Here is a 24,256-nt window from a genome sequence, read left to right as displayed (position 1 = left end):
AATCTCCTCCATCTGTTTTGCTTCCACACATGGATCACTATTTGGGTCTTCCAGAGGACCAATTTTGTTTCTTCCAATCCTTTTGCTCTTACATCCCTGTAGAATCCCCTAGTAGTCTCTTTCACCTTATCTGCTAGAGCAACTTCATGCCTTCTTTTAGCCTCCCTGATTTATTTCTTAAGTGTTCTCTTGCATTTCGTGTACTCCATAAACACCTCCTTTGTTCCTACTTGCCTATACCTGCTATGCACCTCCTTTTTTCTCTTAACCGAGGCCACAAAATCTCTTGAAAACCAAGGTTCCCTGCAGTTGTCATCTTTACCTTTTATTCTGACAGGCACATACAAGATTTTGTTTTTGAAGGCCTCCCACTTTCCCAAGTACACCTTTAACAGAAATCAGCCTGTCCCAATCCACACTTGATACCATCAAAATTGGCCTTTTTCCAATTAGGATTTCAACCCATGATCCAAACCTACCTTTCTGCATATTTACTTTGAAACTATTGGCTTTGTGGTCACTGGATGCAAAGTGTTCCCCCACACAAACTTCTGTCACCTGCCCTGTCTCATTCCCTAACCATACATAAACAGAGTTGGAGCGAGGTTGAGGCATGTTTGAGAAGAAGTGATTGGAGTGAGGTTGAGACAGGGTTGGGGCATGCGAAGTAGGGAAAAGTTGGAGTGGAAGAGTTTCGGAGCTTGTTCACCAAAATCGAGAGTGAAGTTTGATTGATCTAAGGACCAGGCCAATTTGGGAAGGTTGGATATTGGTTGGAATGTGACAGCGGGGTCCAGGCCCAGAGTGTGTCGAAGCGACAGGGCCCAGGTCCTAGTGTAAGGGATGACTCAGTGCTTGGACAATTTAAACACTGGGCTGGACGGATTGAAAAGGCCGAAAGGCCGGGTGCTGAGGACTGGAGACAAGGGTCCAGTGAGCTGCTCACTGCTCCGTGAGATTTACTCTGCTCTCCACGGCACTAAGGCTGAGGCTGTGGCCTGCTCAAGTTGATCCAGCCTTCGTATCTGCAAGCTTAGCAATGATTTGCCCCACTGTGTGATAAACTGAGGCTGAGGCTGTGGGCCTGCTCTGGCTGATCCAGGCTTTGTGTATATAAACTCACTTGTTGTTTGCTTTTACTGTATGCCCGACTTGCGTGTTTTTTCTGCTCTCTGTGCACAAAGACAAGAATATCTGTAGATGCTGGAAATTCAAGCCACACACGCAAAATGCTGGAGCAACTCAGCAGGACAAGCAGCATCTATGGAATCAGAATCGGTCCTGAAGAAGGGTCTCGGCCTGAAATGTCGACTGCTTGCTCTTTTCCATAGACGCTGCCTGGCCTGCTGAGTTCCTACAGCACTCTGTGTGTTGCTTGGGTGTTTGTTGGTCTTCTTTAATGGGTTCTTTTGGGTTTCTTGTTTTGTGGCTGCCTGTAAGAAGATGAATCTCAAGATTGTATAATTTATACATTCTTTGATAATAAATGTACTTTGAACTTGAACCTTGCAAAGGCCAATGAGCTCAGCTCTGCAGTCAATGGTCAGTTCTTCATTTCAACCTATTGCAGGCATTCCCTTTCTTCCACCCATTGCCCTCTTTCAACTAACTTACTAATTTCTTAGTTCTGAAAACGGGCTGGGCTCTAAACCAGGGGTTCCCAGCTGCTTTTATGCCCTGGACCAAAACCATTAAGCAAGGGGTCTGTGGACCCAGCTTGGGAACCCCTGTTCTAAACTATAAACGGTTTCTCTATCCACAGGCACTGTTTGATCTTCTGAGTTCTTCTGGCATTTTCTCATTTAAATGCAGTATTTCTCACTTCACGGCTACTGACTTACCCTTTGAGGATTTCCAGCTTCCCTGTTTTTATTGCTGACTTAGTGTTATTGCCTTAGACCTAATGTTCTACTCCTCACTCTGATCCTGCCTCATTCTCCCATTTCTAACTGTATTAATGCCCTAGTATTAAAGAAATCTCTCGCCTCATCACCTATAATGAGTCCGGACTCTGAGAGCACTGCCCAACAGAATTACTGCAGGGATGTCACGAGCATACCACCTTTGTGGAATGCATCAGAGCAAACCCCGATTTCTGTCCTTCAACAACTCTGCGCACTGCCTTTACAGGTAGATGCCTCTCAAACCAGCCACTTCCACTCTGTCTGCCTAGAGTTCTACAGTCCATTCATGCCAATCATGGCAGTGACTTCCTGCCCTATTCTGAACTTGCTTCTCTTTATCTTACTCAGGTTTGCTTTTCTTCCAATATTTATCTGGATCTGAATCCAAGACAAAGTCCTTGCCTGACTCCTTTAGTTTATTCACTCAAAACACTCTGCCCAACAACTTTCATTTTGACTGCATTGGCACAAATTTTCTTGGTGTTTCCAGTTCAACATTGCCTCGCAATGGGGGATTAAAAGACCTGTCAGAAATGCTGACATTCCCACTTGGCCTAATCCTTGTCACACCAAATTAATACATGACGTGCTACTAATTGCCAGCAAAATGCTGTTCTCAAACTCCATAATCCTCCTTGGCTAATTCTAAATGCAAAATGTTCAAAAGACTAAGTATCAAATGCGTTCAGCCATTTCCACCTCATTAAAGGCAACTGAAGAACAGACAACTTCAAACACTTCCCCTCCACCCCAGTTGGACAGAGTTCACAGAATTATTGTGTAATCCGTTTTCTCTCCTTCTCTCTCTTTAAGAAGAATTATAAACAGGGTTGCACAGTTAGAAAGTTTCAACATTTTTGCAACCACAGGTATGTAAGGATGCCTTTGAACTACTGCAAACAAGGAAGAAGTGGAGATGGGAAGGGACTACAATCAGAGCAGTTCATAGATCACATAGTTCTCATTGTGAAGTTCCAAATCCTGCCCAGTAACCTTAAGAAAATCGATTGACATAAACTTCTTAGTTAACCTTTTCCTCCCATCGCCTCCCAGTATTCAAACATCTATTAAACCATTCTCACTTGTTCAGTATTTCTTTTCATTGTAAAATTTGTGCTTATCAAGGTGAATGATATCCAAAACTAATTAAAACATTTTTTGATTTTATGCTCTGCCTAGATACTTAATGCTTTAAACACAAGAAATTCTTTGAAGAAAGAGGACATCTCATTACTTCTGTTATGAAAAACCTCATCCTGAAAGCAGATGTGGGAGAGATGGAGAAACTGGGAGAAGGGAATGGCATTTTTACAAAGAAGTATAGTCAAAGAAGCAGTGACAGTCAGTGGTTTATAAAAGATATTGTTGAATCGACTGTTTCCAGAGATAGAGGCTGAAAGATCCGGAAAGGGGAAGGAGGTTAATGTTTTAGCTATGATGTTGAGATACATCTGAGGATGCGCTAGAAGACATAATCAGTGATGAAACTTGGCATCATTCGGTGTATCGAGTCCTCCAAGATCAGACACTCTCACCCAGGCGATCCAGCCAGGGTTGATCAGCTTTGATCCACAGGTCATACCTCCTGATCCACGGCCACCTGGAGGCTCGCTCGGCAGCCTCTGGGATGGTCCTGATGGCTCTTTTCTTTGAAGCCCCCATAATGCCAAGGAGTGAGTAGGTTCTGCAGAGCGAGCAGCCAGCAAAACCTATAAAGAAGAATTTCCCAGTCTTGTTGACTGAGCATTTAGCAACTGACTGAATGCCATCCACGACTTGAAAAATCCAATGTGGCACTGGTTTTTAACCTTCCCAGATACTGGACTGGTCTTTGGGAAGATACGTATTGACTTGAGCAGTTGGGATAACAGTGAGACCTTGGCATGTGGAGTAGTGGTGCTAAAGACAAACTGTATTTGAAATGCCGGAGACACAAGGGCTTGCAGATGCTGGAATCTGGAGCAACAAACAATTTGCTGGAAGAACTCAGCGAGATGAGCAGGGAATGAAGGAATTCTTGAAGTTTGGGTTTGAATTGTCCTGATGCAGATTTTCAAACCGAAACATTGACAATTCCTTTCCAGCTGCTCAGCCTGCTGAGTTTATCTAGCAGATTGTCTGTTATGTAAAGTGACCATGGTTCCGTATTTGAAGATGCAAGTTCTAGGGATAGGGGAGGTGTACATAAAGCATCAAGGTGATAAGTTCGGCATGCACTAACTGCGTATCGCACTAATAAACGTCCAACGAAACCTTGCTTCTGAAATTCGTTACCACACGAGAACTGAATACTCTGCTTCTCACAAAAACATTTTCTGTTTTTAGATCCTGGAACACATCTGGAACCACTTTCCACGCGGAACACCTTCATTACTGCCAGGGAAACTGCAACTGAGCGCTCACCTGAACCTGCAGCTGCCGCCTTTGCAGTGCCGTCTGGACTGCGGACAACGTGGAGTCGCCAGCAGACGGGGAGAGGTTGCGAAGCGTGGATCGGGAGTGGGTGGGTGACCTGTGCCTCCACGGAGAAGATGTACGGACAGAGGTTGGTCCCACTCTGCCAGAATCAGCCTCAGTCTCTTCAGACACTGCTTCCCTAGACAGAGAGCTCGCCATGTCCGCATCAAGAATTGCAACCTGGGGAAAAAGGGAAGCAGAACAATAAATGTGATTGATTGTGCATGTTGTAAATGCAAACAAAAATACTTTGCAATCTAAATTTTCTGCACGTGCTAGAAGGGCTTATCTCCTCTCAATCTAAAGCCCCTCAGCACTGCACCCCTTTCACCCCCAGACATTATGTCCTAACCAACAATCTTGAAAAGATTCAAGCATGCCTTTGATACCCACCCAAGTTGTCACCATTCAGGAGAACAAGGAACCCTGTAGCTTGTCAGTGCTCGTGCCCCCTGGTTATAGTCTACGTCAGCAGTGAGAGGCTCAAGTGTAATATTCTGCTGATGGTGTACATACAGAATGTAGAGAAACTTTGGCAAGATACATGCTGGCAGAAGCTAGGGACATAACAGATGGGAAGATGATGTGAAGGTAATGTGGGGTCATCTATTTGATAGAAAATAAACAGAAAAGAGAGTATTTCTTAAACAGTTGAGAGACTGAATGAAACTATTGCTTAGAGGGACCTCAGAATTCTTGCACATGAATAACTAGAAGTTAGCATGTAGGTACTGTAAGTAATTGGGAAGGAGGACTCATTTATTTATTTAGTGATACAGCATGGGGCAGGCCCTTCTGCCCTTTTGAGTCACACTGTTCCAGCACCCCCCGACAAACCCGATTAGCCCTGCCCTGATCACGGGACAATTTACAACGACCAATTAACCTATCCAGTATGCCCTTGGACAGCGGGAAGAAACCAAAACAACTGGGTAAAACACAGGATGCAGGGTACAGACCCCTGACAGAATGGCATGGGAACTGAAATCCGACCCCAGCTGTAATAGTGTCATTCCTACAGCTACAGACACAAGACTTGCCTACGTGGCTTTGAGTAAAAGACAAAGCCAATTATGTAGGCTCTCTGATCTGGAGACGTCTGGTCTCCCTCCTCATGGAACGATATATAAATTGAAGAAGTGTTACAAAGACTCATTAGTAGATTGCTGGCTTGAATGTATGTATTCTGAGATTAAGCAAAGTGGGGCCCATTCTCTCTGGAGTATAGAAAAACTGAGGTGGTCTCATTACTTGCGTTGACAAGATAGATGGAGATGATGTCTAGAACCAGGGTTCACTGATCTTAAATAAGTGGTTGGCCATTCAAAGTAGAAGCCACAAGAAATCTCTTCACTCAGAGATTAGTGAATCTTTGGAATTCTCTGCACTGGAGGATCATTCCCTGAAGAAACTCAAGATGGAGACAAAAAAAAAAACAGATACTATATTAAAGGCACCAATTAATATGGGGTCGGTGCAGGAAAGTGGCGCTGAGGTCACAAACTAGTCCTGACCTTACTGAATAGCTGATCAAGCACAAGGGGTCAGTTGCCCGCTCCTGTTTATTTTCCTTTTATTTTCATATTCATCCCCTGTTGATGCTTTCTCTGTGTCCCTCTCCCCTCTCTCTCTTGCCCTAGTTGTTAGATGCTACTTGATAAGATGTTACCTATTAAACCAGCACATTTTTGAAGAACAGACCAACAGATTGCTCTCATGCATTGATCCATTTTATTTTGTACCTGAGCAATGTTGTGTAAGGTTTGATGTAAGGATTCTATCTCAGTCCTGAGGGCTTCATTCTCCTGGGATTCACTTGTAACTTCAATTGTACCCGATTCCTGTTAGCAGTCAAGAATCAATTAGCAATCCAAACCCAGCAAAGAAATTCTGTAAAAAGTTGGAGCAGTGACAAATGTTTCCTTCTCCAACTTCTAATTAAGATTCCACGATGAGGGTTGACAAGTATTTGTTCAGCTCAGAAAAACTGCAGAAAATTCCAACAACACATATAATTGCAGTAAGAACATGGAGTAAAAATCTGTTTTTTTTTCCATTAGCAACAACTTTGGTTCATGAAAGCAAACTTTAGACATATCTTGGCAATATAATTGAAAACAAGGATAATTTTATTCCAAAAAAATAAGAAGAATCTAGATTCATCCATTTAAAAACTCCTCTCCTTATACTCTTTGCCCTTCCTGGGGGTTTAACTCCTGCTTGCTGCTCTACCTTAGAGAAACTAAGGGTCAAACCAGTTTTTTGTTCTTGAAACAACACATGAATATTTTTTTCCAGCCTTTGATCAGAAATGGATTTTATTTCCTCTTCACACCCTGACTCAGTTTTAGAAGCCAATTTCCAATACTCACTGAGATTACTCAATTAGTCACCAAATGGAATTAAACCTGGGGCTATGTAATCCACACAATCTACTCTTGTTAGTTGGCCAGAATTTGTGGCAGAAGAAATAAAAGTAATAACTTAGGAAACATTACTGATAGAGATAGGTCAAGGAATGGCAAATGCTCCAACAGAACAGGTGCAGATTCAGGCATGTGGAAATTATATGTGGAATAATAAAGAGAAATTATTGTATCCATTGGGCCAATAAATCAGAATAATGACCCAGGAGTGAGTTAGGTTCCCTGATGTACTTGGTTCCATTCCTAACTGCTCTATATGTGACTACAGACAACAGCAACATCCCAACAAGACTCTCACTTCAGAGGGCAGTAAGAGATGGACACAAACATTGGCCTGAACTGCCACCCTCGTACTGCTTGCAGGAATAAATGATTACATTTAGTGCATGTAAGAGATCAATGGTATAAAACACTGCAAATGGAAAATTCTCTTGCCTCAAGATGAAATTGGACAATTAACTGGGCTAATTTAACCAGAGCAACACACACAAAATGCTGGAGGAACTCAGTAGGTCATGCAGCATCTATGGAAATGAATAAACTGTCGATGTTTTGGGCTGAAACCGTTCTTCAGGACCCAACACCTGATACTTCATCAGGAATTTAACTGGATGTGGGTTGCAACAATTAATTAACAGGACACTGAGTTCTGTGATATTACATCCTGTACAATATAATGGATCGTCAATAGAAATCATATGGAAGGTCTATTGGAAAATCTCTCAAAACTTACACAATCAGAAGGACCAAATTGTGGGACAAATCATCTTGTTACTGTATCTCTCTTTCAGAGCTAGGCTATAATTTTAACTTTAAATTGTCAACATCAATACAGCTAGTCAATTGGATACCACACCCTATTTTCCTTTCCATTGATGTCAGTTAGGATGAAGAACAGTTGACTGATCATCGACTGATTTACACTATCAGCGCATGTTACAATGATCTCAACTGCTGTTTGATGAAAATGTACCTCCAGAAAGTTGACCAGCCTTAGCTAAAGGTTGGTCATCAGATACCCAGAGTTTAGCAGACCTGCCACAATGGGTGCTAACTTTATCGCATACTTCCAAGTCACAATATTAATAGCCTGCCATTTATAACCAGAAATAAATATTCCAGTATCTATCTTTTAGACTCTTCTATTTTGATGATGAAAGTCATTCTATTATGTGCAATGGATAGTAGTTCAGATATAAAGAACGTCCTTCAATGTGATCCATTACTAAAATCTTTTCAAAACATCCTACCACCAGGGCAAACTGAACCATGATTAGATGTTGAAGTGAAGTCCTTCAAAACAACACAAAAAATATTTGGGTGAGGCACCATGATGGGATTAATTTCAAATGAAAATTAGCAAGAAATATAACATCATTTGCCCATATAAAAATTCTCAGGTGAGCAGGATTTTAAAAACTGTTTCCTTTGATTGGACGAAGCTGTGCATATCTTTAATGACAAAGAACTCAGAGACATACAGCGCTCTAAGCAAAACTTATATATCCTTGCTATATCTCCTTGCGGTACTACATTGTACTATACCATTAAAGCTGAAAACTTAATTAGTTTGTCTTCTTTCTTTACCAATGTCCCTGCAATACCAATATTGCAGCCCCATAATTTTCTGGAAGGATTTTGGGCATAAGCTTTTAAGAAATGAATCTTAAGTGTTGAACAGCCTCATCCTCTTCTTGTCTTCCTGTGTTGATTTATCATATCTCATCTCATCAGCTTAGTGACAAGACATGGCAGCCACACCTACCAACTTCTCCAGGGTACGGTTGAGTGAGGTGATAGTTCGCTCCTTCTCTGCATTCTGTATTTTGAGTCTCTCCAATGCAACAGATAACTCATTAATCCTGAAATAAAAAAATGCAGAATACTAGAAAGGACATAAGGCACATTGAACAAAAAAGAAGCTGCTCCTGGTTCAGCTAAAGTGAAGAAACCTCTTAAAGTTAGATCAGGGGCTGGAAATCCTCTAACTTTTCTTACACAAAACTGCAGAGAGAGGACACTGGTATGGACCAGCATTGAAAAAGATGATCCAATCAGCCCACATCCTCCAATTGACTTGGAGCTGGTGCTTTTCAAATATTTATCTTGTTCTTTCAAAAGATGCCATTGAATCCTCCAGCAATGTACACTGTGCCATTATGCTCCAATTCACTGTGTCCTTCAGTGCTTTCTTCACTGATTTTTTTGCCAGCTGTCCAAAACCCAGTCCCCAAAACTGAGCAGATAGCTTCATGTCCTTTACTCTTAACAAAATCTGTCAAGTGTTTAACACCTTTTTAAAAATTTTCCCTCATCATCTCTGCCTGAAGACAAACTCCAACTTCCCCAAGTAAATAAGGGACCCTAACCCTAACATCATCCTTGTCAACTTTCTGGTGCATCATTTCCGAGGATTTGTAAACTTACCGAACCCTTGTGGCCCCTGTTAAAATGGTACATACATGTAGATTGAAAACCATGAGATGGCAGACTCTGGAAATTTAAATAAAAATGGAAAGCTCCAGAAATGTTCAGAAGGTTTTCAATAGTTATAATGAAGAGTTTTTAACCTAACTCCTTAACTATATTTCTCTTTCCACATATGTTGCCTGGCCTGCTGAGCATTTCCAGTAGTTTCCACTTTAGATAAAGTTGTTGCAACTAGGATCTACCCATTTTTCGTCTGGAACATGACCAAAAAACTGGGAGAGCACCTGGAGACATTGGAACCAAATTCAGGAAATGCAGTGTTGGGTTTCTAATTGCCTGGGTAGTGTAGCCTCTGGAATTCACTGAATTAGTGACTTGCCAGCTTCTTCCGGTGAGGGGACTCTCCCAATCAATCAGCTCTGTGAGGCCCTCTGGTGGTGCAAAATCACAATACCACTATTAAACAACCTCAAAGCTGGAACTGATGACTGAACACACCAGTATTGTCACAAATTGGGCCAAAGTCCCCAGAAATAATATTTCAGACTCTTCTTTTTGGTATGGCTCTCTGTGTTCTGTGATGACAATGGCAATATAAAGAAATTTCCAGTGTGTTAAGTTGGCAAATAGTGGAAACCATGAACATGTACTCTCTCCAATTCCTGGCAAATGTAAACAATACTCTGTGGTACTGAGGCTCAGCTAGTACAGTAGTTACTTGGCAATTTTAGTGACCTGGGTCAATTCTAACCTCCATTACTAGCTGCGTGGAGTCTGCATGGGACCATGTAGGTTTCTCCTAGCAGCTCATTTCCTCCTACATCCAAAAAGACTGCCAACTGGTCAATTAATTGGCAACTCTAAATTGTCCCTTCGTATGTAGAAAAGTGGTAGAATCTTGGGGGCTTGGTGAGAATATTGGGAAATAACTTACCAGGGAATGTTGTGGGGGGAATGTGATTGCTTTGTGAGTTGGCATAAATTTAATAGCCTGAATGGCCTCTCTCTATGTTGGAACCTATGGTGAATGAATAATGGGAATCTTACAGCACCAAATAATGTTACTGATTCAATATGAGCTCTTTGAAGGATGAAGCCTTTGTTCCATTTCCTTGCCCTGCCTATTTACCATTATAGCACAGTACAGGCCCTATAGCCCACTATGCTGTGGCAATCTCTTAACTAATCTACCTTTCCTCCTCAATAGCCCACCAATTTTCTTTCATCCATGTGCCTATCTGAGAGTTTCTTAAATGCCCCTAAAGTATCTGCCTCTGCTACCAACCCTGGCAGGGTTTTCCATGCACCAACCACTCACTGTGTAAAGAACCTACTTCTGACATCCCCCTCTGTGCTTTCCTTCCTTAAAATGATGCCCCCCTTTATTACTCATTTCGTCAAGGTGAAGTTTCTGGTTATCCATCTATATATTCCTTTTATCACCCTGTACACCTCTATCAAGTTACCTCATATCCTCCTTCACTCCAAAGAGAAAAACCCTTACTCACTCAACATACCTTCATAGCACATGCCCTCTAATCCAGGCAGAATCCTATTAATTATCCTCTGCAGCCTCTAGAAAGCTTTCACATCCTTCCTATAATGAAGTGATGAATTAACACAATATTGCAAAGGTCTAACCAAGGCTTTATAGAGCTGTAATATTACCTCATGAGTCTTTAACTCAATCCCTCAAATAACAAAGACCAACACACCATACACTGTCATAACAACCCTATGAGCTTATGCAGCAAGTTTGAGGGATCAATGGAGAGATCAAAGGTCTCTCTGTTCCTTCACACTCCCAAGAATCCTGCCATTAACTCTTTATTCTGCCTTCAAATTTGACCATCCAAAATTAATTACTTCACACTTTTCTAGGTTGAACTCCATCTGCCATTTCACAGCCAAGTTCTGCAGCCTGTCAAAGTCCCATTGCAACCTACAACTCTCCATACTATCTGAAACCCCACCAACCTTCATGCAGTCTGCAAACTTACTAACCCACCCTTTCATTTCCTTATCCGCATTAGTTATAAAAATCACAAAGAACAGGGGGTCCCACACCAAATCCTTGCAGATCATTACTGGTCACAGACCTCCAGGCAAAATACTCTCCAGCTACTACCACCCTCTGCCTTCTATGGACCAACCAATTCTATATCCACAGAGCCAAGTCCCTCTGGATCTCATGTACCTGACATTCTCAATAAGCCTACCATAGGGAACTGCAATGGGGAACTACCATAGGGAATGCCTTACTAAAATCCATATAGACTACTTCCACTGCTCTACATTCATCGATGTGCTTTATCATATCCTCAAAGAATTCAGTCAGCCTTGTGAGGCATGATATGCCCTTCACAAAGCCTGGCTGACTATCTGTAATCAAACTATGCTTCTCCAAATACTTGTAAATGCTATCTCTAAAAATGTTTTCCAATAATTCGCCCAGCACTGGAAGTAAGACTCATTGGTCTATAATTCTTAGGTTTATCCTTACTCCCTTTCTTGACAAAGGAATAACATTTGTCAGTCCTGCTAAAGGGTTTCGGGCTGAAAGCTTGACTGTACTCTTTTCCATAGATGCTGCCTGGCCTGCTCCAGCACTTTGTGTGTGTTGCTTGGATTTCCAGCATTTGTGGATTTTTTCTTGTTTGTAATAGCATTTGACATTCTTCATTCATCTGGTACTACTCCTGTGGTGAGTGAGGATGCAAAGATCATTGCCAACTCTTCCTTTGAATATCATAGTACCCTGGGTATATCCTGTCAGGCCTCAGGATATCCTAATATTTTTCCTAGAACAACCTCTTCCTTAATGGTGACATGTTCTAGCATATCAGCCTGTTTTATGCTGTCCTCACAAATGACAAGGTCCCTTTCATTGGTGAATACTGAAGCAAAATACCCATTCAGGATCCCCCTTACCTCCTATGACTCTAGGCCCATGTTTCCTCCATCTCTGATCACTGCTACCCTCAATCTGGCCATCCTGTTCCTCACAGATGTGTAGAACACTTTGGGGTTTTCCTTAATCCTACTCCCCAATGCCTTCTGATATCTCCTTCTACTTCTCTTAAACCCACTCTTCAGCTCCCTCTTAGCTCTCCTGTAACTCTAGAGCCCTGTCTAATCATTTCTTCCTAAATCTCAGTTAAGCTTCTTTCTTCCTCTTGACTAAGTGTTCCACATTTCTTGTCATCCATTGTTCCTTCACCCTACCATCCTTTCCCTATGTTAATGAAACGAACCCATAGAGAACCCCCACCAAGTGCTCCCTAAACAACCTCCTCATTTCTGTAGTGCATTTCCCTTAATACATTTGTTCCCAATTTATACTCCCCAGTACCTGCCTAATATTTTTGTCTCTCCCAATTAAATACTTCCCCATACTGCCTGCTCCTACCCCTTTCCAAGGGTATGGTATAGATCAGGGAGTTGTGGTCACTGTTTCCAAAACGCTCACCCACTGAGAGATCTGACAGCTGAACTGCTTCATTGTTAGCACCAATATGGCCTTTCCTCTGGCCAGCTTGTCGACGTATTGAGTCAGGAATCCTTTTGGGATACGTCTAATAAATTCCACCCCATTCAAGCATTTTGCACTAAGGCGGTGCCAATCAATATTAGATAAGTTAAAGACCCCATCACAGCAACCCAATTATTTCTGTACCTTTCCAAAAACTGCTTCCTGATCTTTCTTCAGTATTTCTGTTGCTAAGGAGGATTGGGGGAGCTATAGAATACTCTCAATAGAGTAAGTGCTCCCTTCCTCTATCTTAAATCTACCCTTACTTATTTAGTAGACAATCCTTCTATGACATCCTCCCTTTCGGCAGTGATAAAATCCCTGTTAGCAATGCCAGTCCCCCACCTCTTTTGCTTCTCTCTCTGTTCCTTTTCAAACATCTAAACTCCAGAACATCCAGCAGCCATTCCTGCCCTTGTGACAGCCAAGTCTCTGTAATGACCACAGCATCCTAGTTCCATGTACTGTTCCATGCTCTGTTCATCACCCCGTGTTCCTGATACGTCTTGCGTTAAAACAGACACAGTTCAACCTGTCCCACTGTTTGCAATTTTACCCTTTAATTGCCTACCTTTCCTCAGAGACTATCTGCATGCTGCATCTCCCTGCACAGAATCTGCCCCATCCTCTGACCTATCACTTAGATTCTCCCCCTACCCCCGCCAAACTCGTTTAAATCCTCCCCAAGAGCTTTAGCAAATCTGCTTGATCCCTCTCAAGTTCAGGTTTAACTCATCGTTTTTGTACATGTCATACCAGAAAATATCCCACTGTTCCAGAAATCTGAAACACTTCCAGATTTGCACACTATTTCTTGACCTCTAAGTCTCCTATGCTCTAAGAAATAAAGTCCTAACTTCTCCAACCTTTCCCAATAGCTTCGACCCTCAAGTCCTGACAGCATCCTTGTAAACTTTTTCTGCACTGTTTCCAGTTTAATAATAACATTCTTATTGCAGGACTGCTGAAACTGAACACAACGTTCCATCCGCAGTCTCACTAGCATTCTGTACAACTGGGAAGCCACATCATGAGCACCAGATACTACAGATGACCCCAACAGATTCACAGGCGAAGTGTTGCCTCACCTGGAAGGATTGTTTGGGACCCTGAATGTAGGTGAGGAAGGAGTTGCATGGGTAGTGTAGCATTTATGTTGCTTGCAGGGAGGGAGATTAGTGGGGAGGGGTGAATGGACAAGGGAATCACAGGGAGCAATTCTTGAGAAAAGCAGAGAGTGGGAGGTGGGGGTTGTGGGTAAAGGTGTGTTTGGTGGTGGGATCCCATTAAAAATGGCTCATTGAGTAAATTCCATCTAAGACATGCCTACCATCCTGCCTTCATCAGCTTTCGTGGTCACTTCATCAAAATAATTAAGTTTGTGATATGATTTCCCATGCACAAAGCCATAGGACTACCCCTATCAACTATCTTTCTATGTGAATATATTTTTTAACCTTCAAAATCCTTTCACAGATGTTAGACATGCTGGCCTTATAAGATGGAAAGCTCCACTTTAGTGACCTCTCTCTCCCAGTACACACTAATGGACTTTGTAAGTATCAGCCTATGATAGATGATAAAGAGATGGCAGCACATCATAATATTTCCATGTTATTTTATGTTATTTCCATGTTATATGGAGTTCGTATGAGCAGAAATGAAAAGAGACGTAAAATTGGCTGCTGTTTTGATATTGTCTCTAGTCCACCATTACACAAAGCAAAATTTGCTGAGGTCATCTGGTTTCACTGAATTGTATTAATGACAGAACATTTTGTTTTATGTTCTGTTTTTGAGTATATAAACATTTTTTCAATACTCTCCATAGTAGGGCTCATTTTGAACTCTACGTTGATAATTGCCACAATTCCTGCACTCAATTGAGTTATACTGTAGGTAGTTTGATAAGATCACATTTTGGGATCGCTTAATGTCCTCATTTGTGAATCAATAAAACGCCTGATTCTGGTTTTGATTGCTGGTCTGCATTGAATTAGTTGATGGGCTGGGATGTTGTGCCATGGTACGCCTGGGCTGCTTCCTGCTTTGATTCCAGAAGTCCAGCTGGAGAAAGTGCATTTGCATAGGTGCCAGATAATTTTAGTCTGACTATCTTCACATGAGGTAATTGATGTTATGTGATACTATAAAATCAATATGGACAGATCTGCAACTGTTCAAAGTCGATGTAATAAACATTGAAGGCATCTGAACTGTCAGTAACTCTTTCACATTATCTTATTTACTGCACCACAGAAGGAAGCCACTTGGCCCATCATATCAATGCTAGCTTCTAGAGGAAAATCCCATTAATCTCATTCCTCCTACAATGTTTCAATATACTCAAACAGCTTATACTCTCTCACATACCCTGTGATTATAAGCAACACTAAGGGGTAATTTAGAACAGCCAGTTAACCTATCAAACTGCAGGTCTTTAGGAAGTGGCAGGAAAGAGGAGCACTTGATATATTGTGCACAGATTTTGATTGCACTATTATCAGAAAGTCATCATTAAACTGGAAAGGATGCAGAGAAGATTTACAAGGATGCTACCAGGACTCTAGAGACTTCGCAAAAGTGAGAGTTTGGACTGGATAGAACTTTGTTCCTTGGATCATATGATATTGAAGAATGACCTAACAGAGATGTATAAGACATGATGGACATATCTAGGGAGAGTGTAGGTATAATGTGAGAGGTAAAGTGTTTAAAAGGGATGAGAGGAGCAACTGCTTAATGCAGAGGAGGGTGTAGATGTGGAATGAGCTCTAAGGGAAAGGGCTGAGACAGTGACAATAACACATTTTAAAATAAATTTGGATAAGTTATGGATAACAGAGGTATAGAGAAATATGGGGAAATTGTGGCCAAACAGGGCTTGCTTAGTCGACACTAAACAGGGCAGTGAGGGTGAAGACCCTGCTTCCATGTTGTATTACTCTTTGACATTGCAGTGACATCCTTTTGAAATGTATCTGCTATCCTTATGTCATCTGGTTCCAGCTCTGGACAATGTCATTGACTTCCTTTGTTCTTGAAAATAGCCCAACAAGCCTCTTAGGTGTATCAAATTGTACAAAAGTGACCAATACCCAATCACCACTAAGGTTACCCCAGCCCCACAAACCCCATTGCAATGCAAGTAGAAGCTACCCAATATCTAGACAGTTGAATAAAAGACTGGACTTCCGATTTCATTGGCCTGACTACTAGATATCAAAGAGGTTTGTAGCCATGGCAGTCTGGCAGCTGCCCCAAAAGGATGATTGAGTTCCTGAGGCAGCTTTCTCAGTTACTGGCTGTGCATATGCTACTGCCACTTCAATCTGATCGCCCAAGGTCCTGTTGCCATGGTGAGAAGACATCACCAAAAGCCAGAGATGCTCAAAGTCATTCTATTGTAGCACCTGCAGTCACCAGGAAATCCGACAGGAAAGCACTGGAAAGGCAAAAGAAGGCGGGGAATGCATGAGAGATCTCAGAATAATATTTATCATCCTGCAGCTTTAACTTGCACCACAGTCAAGCTGTGATGATCAGCATCAGAGGGAAATAGGAGGATCTCAATGAAATGAGGAAATGGGGTTGTGCTAATCAACTGCATAATTGGATTGGTCAAATCGAGAACATCGTGTCTCCAATCTTCCTGCTCACAGCTATGGTCAAATGTTGATGCACTGTGAAGGGGATGTAGATTGTAATAAGTCTTGAAACAAAATCTGCTAAATATTGTAAAGTTTCTCCAGGGTGGTCCAAACATGGGGGCATGCCCATAGTCTGACCCATCACAGGATGGTGTTCATGCTTGTGGTTTCTGAAATGGAGTGACAAGCCTTGTGGTAAGCATGAAGGTCACGCTAGCTGTGGCTCATCTCAGAATTTATACAGGGCACCTCCACTGTGTGCAGTCAATTGAACCGTACTTTATCAAGGAGTTCGACAGTTAGTAAATCTGCAGGCTGATCTCTGCCAAAAGACAAAGACATGGTCTTCACTCCCTCAGAACAGAAAGTGCCTGTGACTTCTCCAAACATAGCCAAATATGGCAAACTGTGTTCCATCCTCGAAATACCTGAAGCTGATGGTTAGTGTGATCATTGCAATCACTGGTGAAGAAAGTCCAGCCTTGCTCCACAGCAGTGAGGAGGTTGTGGGTGTCTGGCAGGACCTGCTTGCAGAAGCAGTAGAAGGAACCTCCATGCATGTTGACTACATGCTCCTGGCTGTATCTCTGAGCTCCTATTGGGAAGTGAACTGGACACCAACTTATGTTGCAAAACACCTATTCTTAATTATCCCAGTGCATGCACTGTTACTGTTACATACGCTGTCACTCTTTGCAATGGCTACACTCGTGCAACACACCTGCATTTGTGCATCAAGACCAAATTGGCACCCGCTGCCCAAACAGCAGAATGTTGCACTCAGTGCTTTTTTCTTGCAGTAGTGTTGCAGCCAATTACCTTGCATGAAGTTCTGCTTTTTCCACATCGCACTTGCTCTGCATTTGAATCATCTCTTTGACCTTGCTGCGGAGCTGCTGTTCGAGTCGGCTATTTTGCACGGTGTACTTCTCCAGTGCCGAAGTGGCACTGCTCTGAGGCAGATGCAAGTTGGAGTCTAGTTTCAGGCATGCAGACTGTAGACGTTGAGTTGTTTGGACGATATCAGCATTTAGCTCCATAAGATTTCTGGGGAAAGTGGATCAAATTAACATGGACACACACTCAATCACCTTGCACCTATTAGAACACATCAGTAACCGATATATTAGTACAGTGGATTCCAGTTGATTGACATTCAGTTAATTAGGACAGCTGCTTATTTGGGACAAAACTGATTGATAAAATGTCTGGGTTTTTCTTTGTTTATTACACTATGCCACTTAATTGCAGCCGGAGACGATTTCGGAACAGATTCTAACTAGTGTCAGTCACGGGCACTTACATGGCTGTTAGATGCATCATGCTTAAAGTGCAAACATTTTAAAAAGGTTTATTTGCATATATTTGTATTGAAATCTCAGTTAATTTGGGCAAGAATTAAGCAATAAGGCAACTCTGAATAGTGCTGCTCTCTGCAGTTTCAAGCATTCAGCTTGGAGATGCCAGAAACAGCCGGGGGTAAAATTGAAACCATTTCACTACTTCAATAAGTTAGGAACTACGAAGAATTTGAATAGTTCGATGATGAAAATGATGATTTGTAGGATGCAATCGTTGATAGCATTGTATGACGACAGTCCATTATCTGGATGAACTCAGCAGGTTGGGCAGCATCCGTTGAAAGAAGCAGTCAATGTTTCGGGTCGAGACCCTTCGTCGGGACTAAAGAAGGAGGGGGCAGGGGCCCTATTATGAAGGTGGGGAGAGGGTGGAAAAGCAATCAGAGGGAAGATCAAGGGGTGGGGAAGGGGAAGCAGGGAGGGGATAGGCGGGAGAGGTGAAGAAGGAATCTAAGGGGAAAGCACTATGGGTAGTAGAAGAAGGCAGAGTCATGAGAGGTGATAGGCAGCTAGAAGAGGAGACAGAGTAGAGGTGGGATGGGGAAGGGAGAGGGAGGGAATTACCAGAAGTTGGAGAATTCAATGTTCCTACCAAGGGGCTGGAGACTACCCAGACGGAATATGAGATGTTGTTCCTCCAACCTGAGTTTGGCCTCATCATGGCAGTAGAGGAGACCATGTCTGGACATATCCGAATGGGAATGTGAAGCAGAGTTGAAGGGGGTGGCAGCCGGGAGATCCTGTCTGTTGTGGCGGATGGAGCGTAGGTGCTCGACGAAGCGGTCCCCCAATCTGTGTTGGGTCTCACCGATGTAGAGGAGGCTGCAATAGATTACCCCAATAGACTCACAAGTGAAGTGTTGCCTCACCTGGAAGGACTGTTTGGAGCCCAGAATGAGGGTAAGAGAGGAGGTGTAGGGATAGGTGTAGCACTTACGCTTGCAGGGATAAGTGCCAGGTGGGAGATCTGTGGGGAGGGACATGTGGACCAGGCAGTTGCAGAGGGAACAATCCCTGCGAAAAGCAAAGAGGGGTAGAGAGGGAAAGATGTCCTTAGTGGTGTGGTCCTGTTGAAGGTGGTGGTAGTTGCGGAGGGTGAAATGCTGGATCCAGAGGCTGGTGGGGTGGTAGGTGAGGACAAGGAGGACACGGTCCCTGTTGTGGTGACGGGAGGATGGGGTGAGGGCTGAAGTGCGGGAAATGGAGGAGATCCGGGTGAGGGCATCATTGATGATGGCAGAAGGGAAACTACAATTTTTAAAGAAAGAGGACATTTGGGATGTCCTGGAATGGAAAGCCTCATCCTTGGAGCAGATGCAGCGGAGGTGGAGGAACTGGGAATAGGGAATAGAACTTTTTGCATTGGGCAGGGTGGGAAGAGCTATAATCAAGGTAGTTATGGGAGTCAGTGGGTTTATAGAAGATGTCAGTGGACAGTCTATCTCCAGAGATGGAGACCGAGAGATTGAGAAAGGAGAGAGAAGTGTCTGAGATGGACCAAGTGAATTTGAGGACTGGGTGAAAGTTAGAGGCAAAGTCAATGAAATTGACGAGCTCAGCATGGGTGCAGGAAGCAGCACCAATGTAGTTGTCAATGTATCGAAGGAAAAGTTGGGGAGCAGTACCAGTATAGAAGGGTCTCGACCCGAAACGTTGACTGCTTCTTTCAATGGATGCTGCCCAATCTGCTGAGTTCATCCAGCTTTTTTGTACATCTTGATTTGACCACAGCATCTGCAGTGTACACGAGGAAATCTGCAGATGCTGGAAATTCAAACAACAACTCACACAAAATGCTGGTGGAACGCAGCAGGCCAGGCAGCATCTATAGGGAGAAGAAGCTGCCTGGCCTGCTGCATCCCATCTGTAGTGTACTTTGTGTTTAGTCCATTATCTGAACTAGGTGCCTGCGCTTATTTTCTTCATTGCATACACTGGATGAATTTTCTCTGGCCATAATTATCAGGGATTAATTCACACTTTTATAGTACTGTAGTACTATTAGAGGTGTTCTAATTTATTCTGCATTTCATATAAATACATAATTTGTTTCTCTGTTTGTCTTTTTTATACCTTTTTAACTATTTTCATGGAACTTTGGCTACTTGGGGCAGCTGTTTAATTGGGTCAAAATGTACTGGTCATGATATGTTTCAATTAACCAGAATCCACTGTATTAAGCAATGAAACAGATGTACTAAATTTACTACCAGTGCCTGCATTTTCACTGTTAAGGCCTAACAAACATACATTAAAGATATATCAAGTGTTTGAGACAATGGTTTGGAATTTACAAATCCAACATGTTGTCATTTGGAAAGAGAAAATTCAGAAGTGATCCGAATGCACTCGGAAGTAAACTTAAGGGCTCAAATGATAATTATAATCAATCAGCCTTCCTTAGTTTGGCTGCCATTTTGTCTCTAAGTCAGAAGGTTTAGAATTCAGGTCACCTGGCTCCCTGCAGTATACACTGTCCGAGTTACATCTCATCAAAGAGACGTGAAGCCAAATGCTCTCCCAAATACACGTGAAATATCCTGTTCAAGAAATATGGGAAGAGATCCCCTGTGCTTTACCCAGATGTTACCATTTCACTGGCATTACTAACAAACAGACTATTTGGGGGTTGCTATGATATTGGTACTGATGGTAGTTAACTGTAGAAACTGTCTGCTGTTGTTCCTATGTTACAGTCATGATTACACTTTAAAAGTACATTGTTTGTAAAGCAATTGGATTATCCAGAAACAAATGTAGCAGAAAAAAGTTTGGGGAGCACTACCAGTGTAGACTTGGAACATAGACCGTTCTATGCAGCCAGCAAGATGGCAGGCATGGCACAGGCCCATGCCAGAGCCCATGGCTACACCTTTGGTTTAGAGAAAGAGTGAGGAGGCAAAAGAGTAATTGCTGAGGGTGAGGGTGCTGGAGGGGAACTGGTTGGGTCTGTTGTCCAGAAAGAAGCAGAGAGCCGGGCTATGTAAATATAATCTATTTTTCTGTTTCATCTGCCAGAACTCCAGAAGAAGTCTATTTTTAGAATAAATTTGACCAATTTCCAGAAAAGACACTACTGAATCAGTGGTAAATTCATTGAGCAGGTATCTAGGGGGAAGGTAGATGGTGCTGGTATTGATTAATTAAAACTCAATTTAGTTCATAAATATTAATGTTGTAAAAGCTGTGTATAATTTGATTGATACCTCATGCTTAGAGAAAACAAAACAAACGGTTTTCAAAGTAAGCATCAATTTGATTTCCCTGGCCTTGTCCATGGTAAACTAACTGATAAAGACTGATGGCCACAGTTTCGCTATTATTACATCCTGTAACAACCAGGATGTCAGGTGAACCAGGTAGCAATTCCGATCTACCTATCACAGTATGCAAACTGACCAAGTACGGACTTTCTTAAAGTATCTCCAGCTTATTATTGTTCTCTTTTGTAAAGGGCCCACAATAAAGTGTGTCACATCTTGCCCTGGTTTTGACAGTAATTGTGCAGGTTCAGCCAGCGAAGATTTGGAGGAAATACTTGCGGGAATCAAGTATTGGTGTTTGTGAGAATAGTCTACCTGCCCCAAGATCAGCACAATAAAGGCCTTTCTCAGAAACTCTTATATTGGTCACACTCATCATTCTCAGACACAACCTGATACAAAAAAAACATTTTCTACATTCCTATCATGAAGTGTTCTGTTGAGCTAACTAATGGCCACCAGAACTCAATGCTAACTACCCCAGTGTTAAAGAGTGGTTGATAAATGACGCAGCTAATGGAGCCATTGCCTCACATTGCCAGAGACCCTAGAATAATCCTGACCTCGAGTGCTGCCTGAGTGGAGTTTGCGAGATCTCCCTGTGACTGTGTGAGTTTCCCTGGGCTCTCTGGTCTCCTCCTACATCATGAAGGCATATTTGCTGGTAGGTTAAATGCCTGTGAAAATTTCCCCGAGTGGGTGGACAGTGGAGTCTGGTAAAGGTGGGTAGGAATGTTGGGGAAATAAAAAGTTATTCGTGTAGGAATAGTGTAAATACATGCTTGGCTGAAGGACTGTTTACATGCTGTATCTCTCTTTGACTCTGTGCTCTAAATTAGGAAGGAACTCATGTTGTGTTGATCTTTGAGCTATCAATATGCGATGTCCCAGTTACCCACTGACTGCACTTACTGCTCCATCCCACTCTTCAGATCTGTGAGGTCACTGCGCACCCCAGCCACCTGCCTCCACAGAGTCAACAGCTTGCCGTGGCTGCCAGTCAGACGGGAGCCATGCATCTGAAAGAAGCAGATTCAGATTAGTTTCTGTCATACACACCAATACGCAATGGAATTCCTTGCTTGGATGAAGTTCAGACTAAACAGTACACAGGGTAATAATAAGAACAACAACAAATACTGTGATGAGCACCAAAAATACAGGACAGCACAAAGTACAATCAGAACATCCAAGAGCCAAAATAAAAAGTTTAAGTAATTTTCCAGTACATTTCAGTCCTGTAATATTTTCGTACAAGCACATTGTTGGTCATGTTTAAATATTCAAACTGGATCTCCCGGAATAGGAAAGACAGGAAAGTTCACGGGAAAGTGAAGGAGGGAATTTGCCTATTTCACATGGGCAAAAAGGACACTTGGATATCCATAGGCTTTATCAGAAAGTTATCACGTCTGGAATACTAATGGCTACTGGCTACACATTCAGCCTGGATATGACTCCATCAGATTTCACCAGAAGCCAAGACAAATCTTATCACCTCTGCTGCCAATTTCCACCATACTCTCACATTCACACGGTCTGTCTAAAGCTTTTCCCACAGTTCCAATGCCTTCTTCCATACAGGGGCCCCAGTTCCCACAATTCCTTCTACTCACTGGGACTCTGGTCTGCACTGCCTTTCCACTCACTGGGCCTCATTTCCCCTACTTCCTTCCAATAGTCAGGACCTTATTTCATACACTCCCTTCCACTCACAGGCCCCGGTTGCCTCACTTCCACCCAGTCACCAGGACCTGATATCCCGGCCACTCACTGGACCCCACTGCCCAACCTTTCAGTGGGGATCCAGTTTCCATACTACAGCCTTGGTTCCTACACTCCTTTTAAATGCACTCGGACTATTTCCTGTGCTCCCTTCATATTACCTCTGTTCATCAAGTCATTTCTATTGCCTTCAATAAAAAACAGTGGATCAACAGATTTTTGTACTGTTGTGATAATACAGAAAACTGGCAGGTCTGGCATCAGAAAGGACCTGAGCCTAATAAATGAATGGAATTCTATTGTAAACACGAGAAAGTCTTCAGATGTTAGAAATCCAAAGCAACACACACAAAACACCGGAGGAACTCAGCAGGTCAGGCAGCATCTGTGGAAATGAATAAACAGTTGAAGTTTTAGGCTGAGACCCTTCTTCAGGACTGAAATAGAAGGGGGAAGATGCCAAAAATAAAAGGTGGGGGAGGGGTTAGTTTTATTGCGTTAAGTGCTAGCTTGAATTCATACTGTGACACCTTTTACACAGGAATGCCCGCCAATACTACGATTTTGCTTTGTGGTTTTATACGAGCAAGAAAGAAAAAGCATAAAGTGGTTCACTAATGAGATACTGTGACATGACTGTACCTCCTGCCCCCATTGCTGCTTCATTCCTTTATGCTCCAGTTCATTCCTAGCCTTGCCAAAGTCAGCTGTGATCTTGTGGATGTCCTCACTGAGTCTCTGATTGGCTGCATTGGCCTGTTCCAGTTGTTCCCGCAGCATGGTGTTGACTTGGGAAAGGCTGCTGCCTCTGTCTCGGGAAAAATAAAAATGACAGGGACCTGGTCAACACTGCATTTACATCGCAACTGTAACTTAATGAATCAGGAGCTCTTACTAAAATAACATTTGCCACCAAGAGCACAAAAGATAGAATTAATGAAAACGGGCCCTTCATCCCAACATCTAAACTGGTCTCATTTTCCCATATTTGTCCCATATCCCTTAAAGCTTTTTCTAGCTAAGTACCTGCCCAAATGTCTTTAAAGTGATCTAATTGTACCTGTCTCAACTACTTTCTTTTTGATAGCTCATTCTATCTCTGCAGCATCATCTGCATGAAGATCAAATTTGAAAAAAAAATGATCTTATGGAGCATTTGAAGGGAAAGGTTAAGGATGGAACTCCAGAGCCAAGACCTTATCAGTAAAAACGCAGAACCCAGTGCTAAGTTTAATATATCCGGGCATGTTAGAAGGCAGTATTTAGAGAAGTGCAAACTATTTTGGTAAGATTTAAGAATGGATTGGAGATAAATGGGCAGTGGGAACTTTGAAGAAACTGAGAACTTTACATTCAGACACTTAGCAGTAAGTCAATATAAATCAGGGAGCAGATACTTGATCAAGAGACATTGCAAGGGCCTGTTGTGTAAGTAGATCAGCCATTGCCTTACTGACTGCAAGGGTCAAAAGATTTGCTCCTGTTGTCACTCTACCACCATGTGCTCT

At 42.5% G+C, this 24,256-nt stretch overlaps 1 protein-coding gene across 3 annotated transcripts in view; it reads right to left on the bottom strand.

Moving 5' to 3' along the window:
* Nucleotides 1–24,256, bottom strand: part of crocc2 (ciliary rootlet coiled-coil, rootletin family member 2) — a 356,976-nt gene that overhangs the window by 181,435 nt on the left and 151,285 nt on the right. For all 3 annotated transcript variants that reach the window (XM_059950227.1, XM_059950236.1, XM_059950243.1), the window contains exons 7-12: nt 23,391–23,556; nt 21,936–22,042; nt 17,219–17,446; nt 8,553–8,649; nt 6,104–6,202; nt 4,308–4,541 (exon numbers count right to left, since the gene is read on the bottom strand). In XM_059950227.1, the coding sequence (XP_059806210.1) occupies nt 4,308–4,541; nt 6,104–6,202; nt 8,553–8,649; nt 17,219–17,446; nt 21,936–22,042; nt 23,391–23,556 (931 nt within the window). The remainder of the gene's footprint in view (nt 1–4,307; nt 4,542–6,103; nt 6,203–8,552; nt 8,650–17,218; nt 17,447–21,935; nt 22,043–23,390; nt 23,557–24,256) is intronic.

The sequence above is a fragment of the Hypanus sabinus genome, chromosome 2, assembly GCF_030144855.1.
Source record: "Hypanus sabinus isolate sHypSab1 chromosome 2, sHypSab1.hap1, whole genome shotgun sequence".
In the NCBI taxonomy this organism is placed as follows: Eukaryota; Metazoa; Chordata; class Chondrichthyes; order Myliobatiformes; family Dasyatidae; genus Hypanus; species Hypanus sabinus.
Note: the sequence above shows the minus strand (reverse complement) of the source record. Positions and strands in the feature narration are given on the sequence as shown.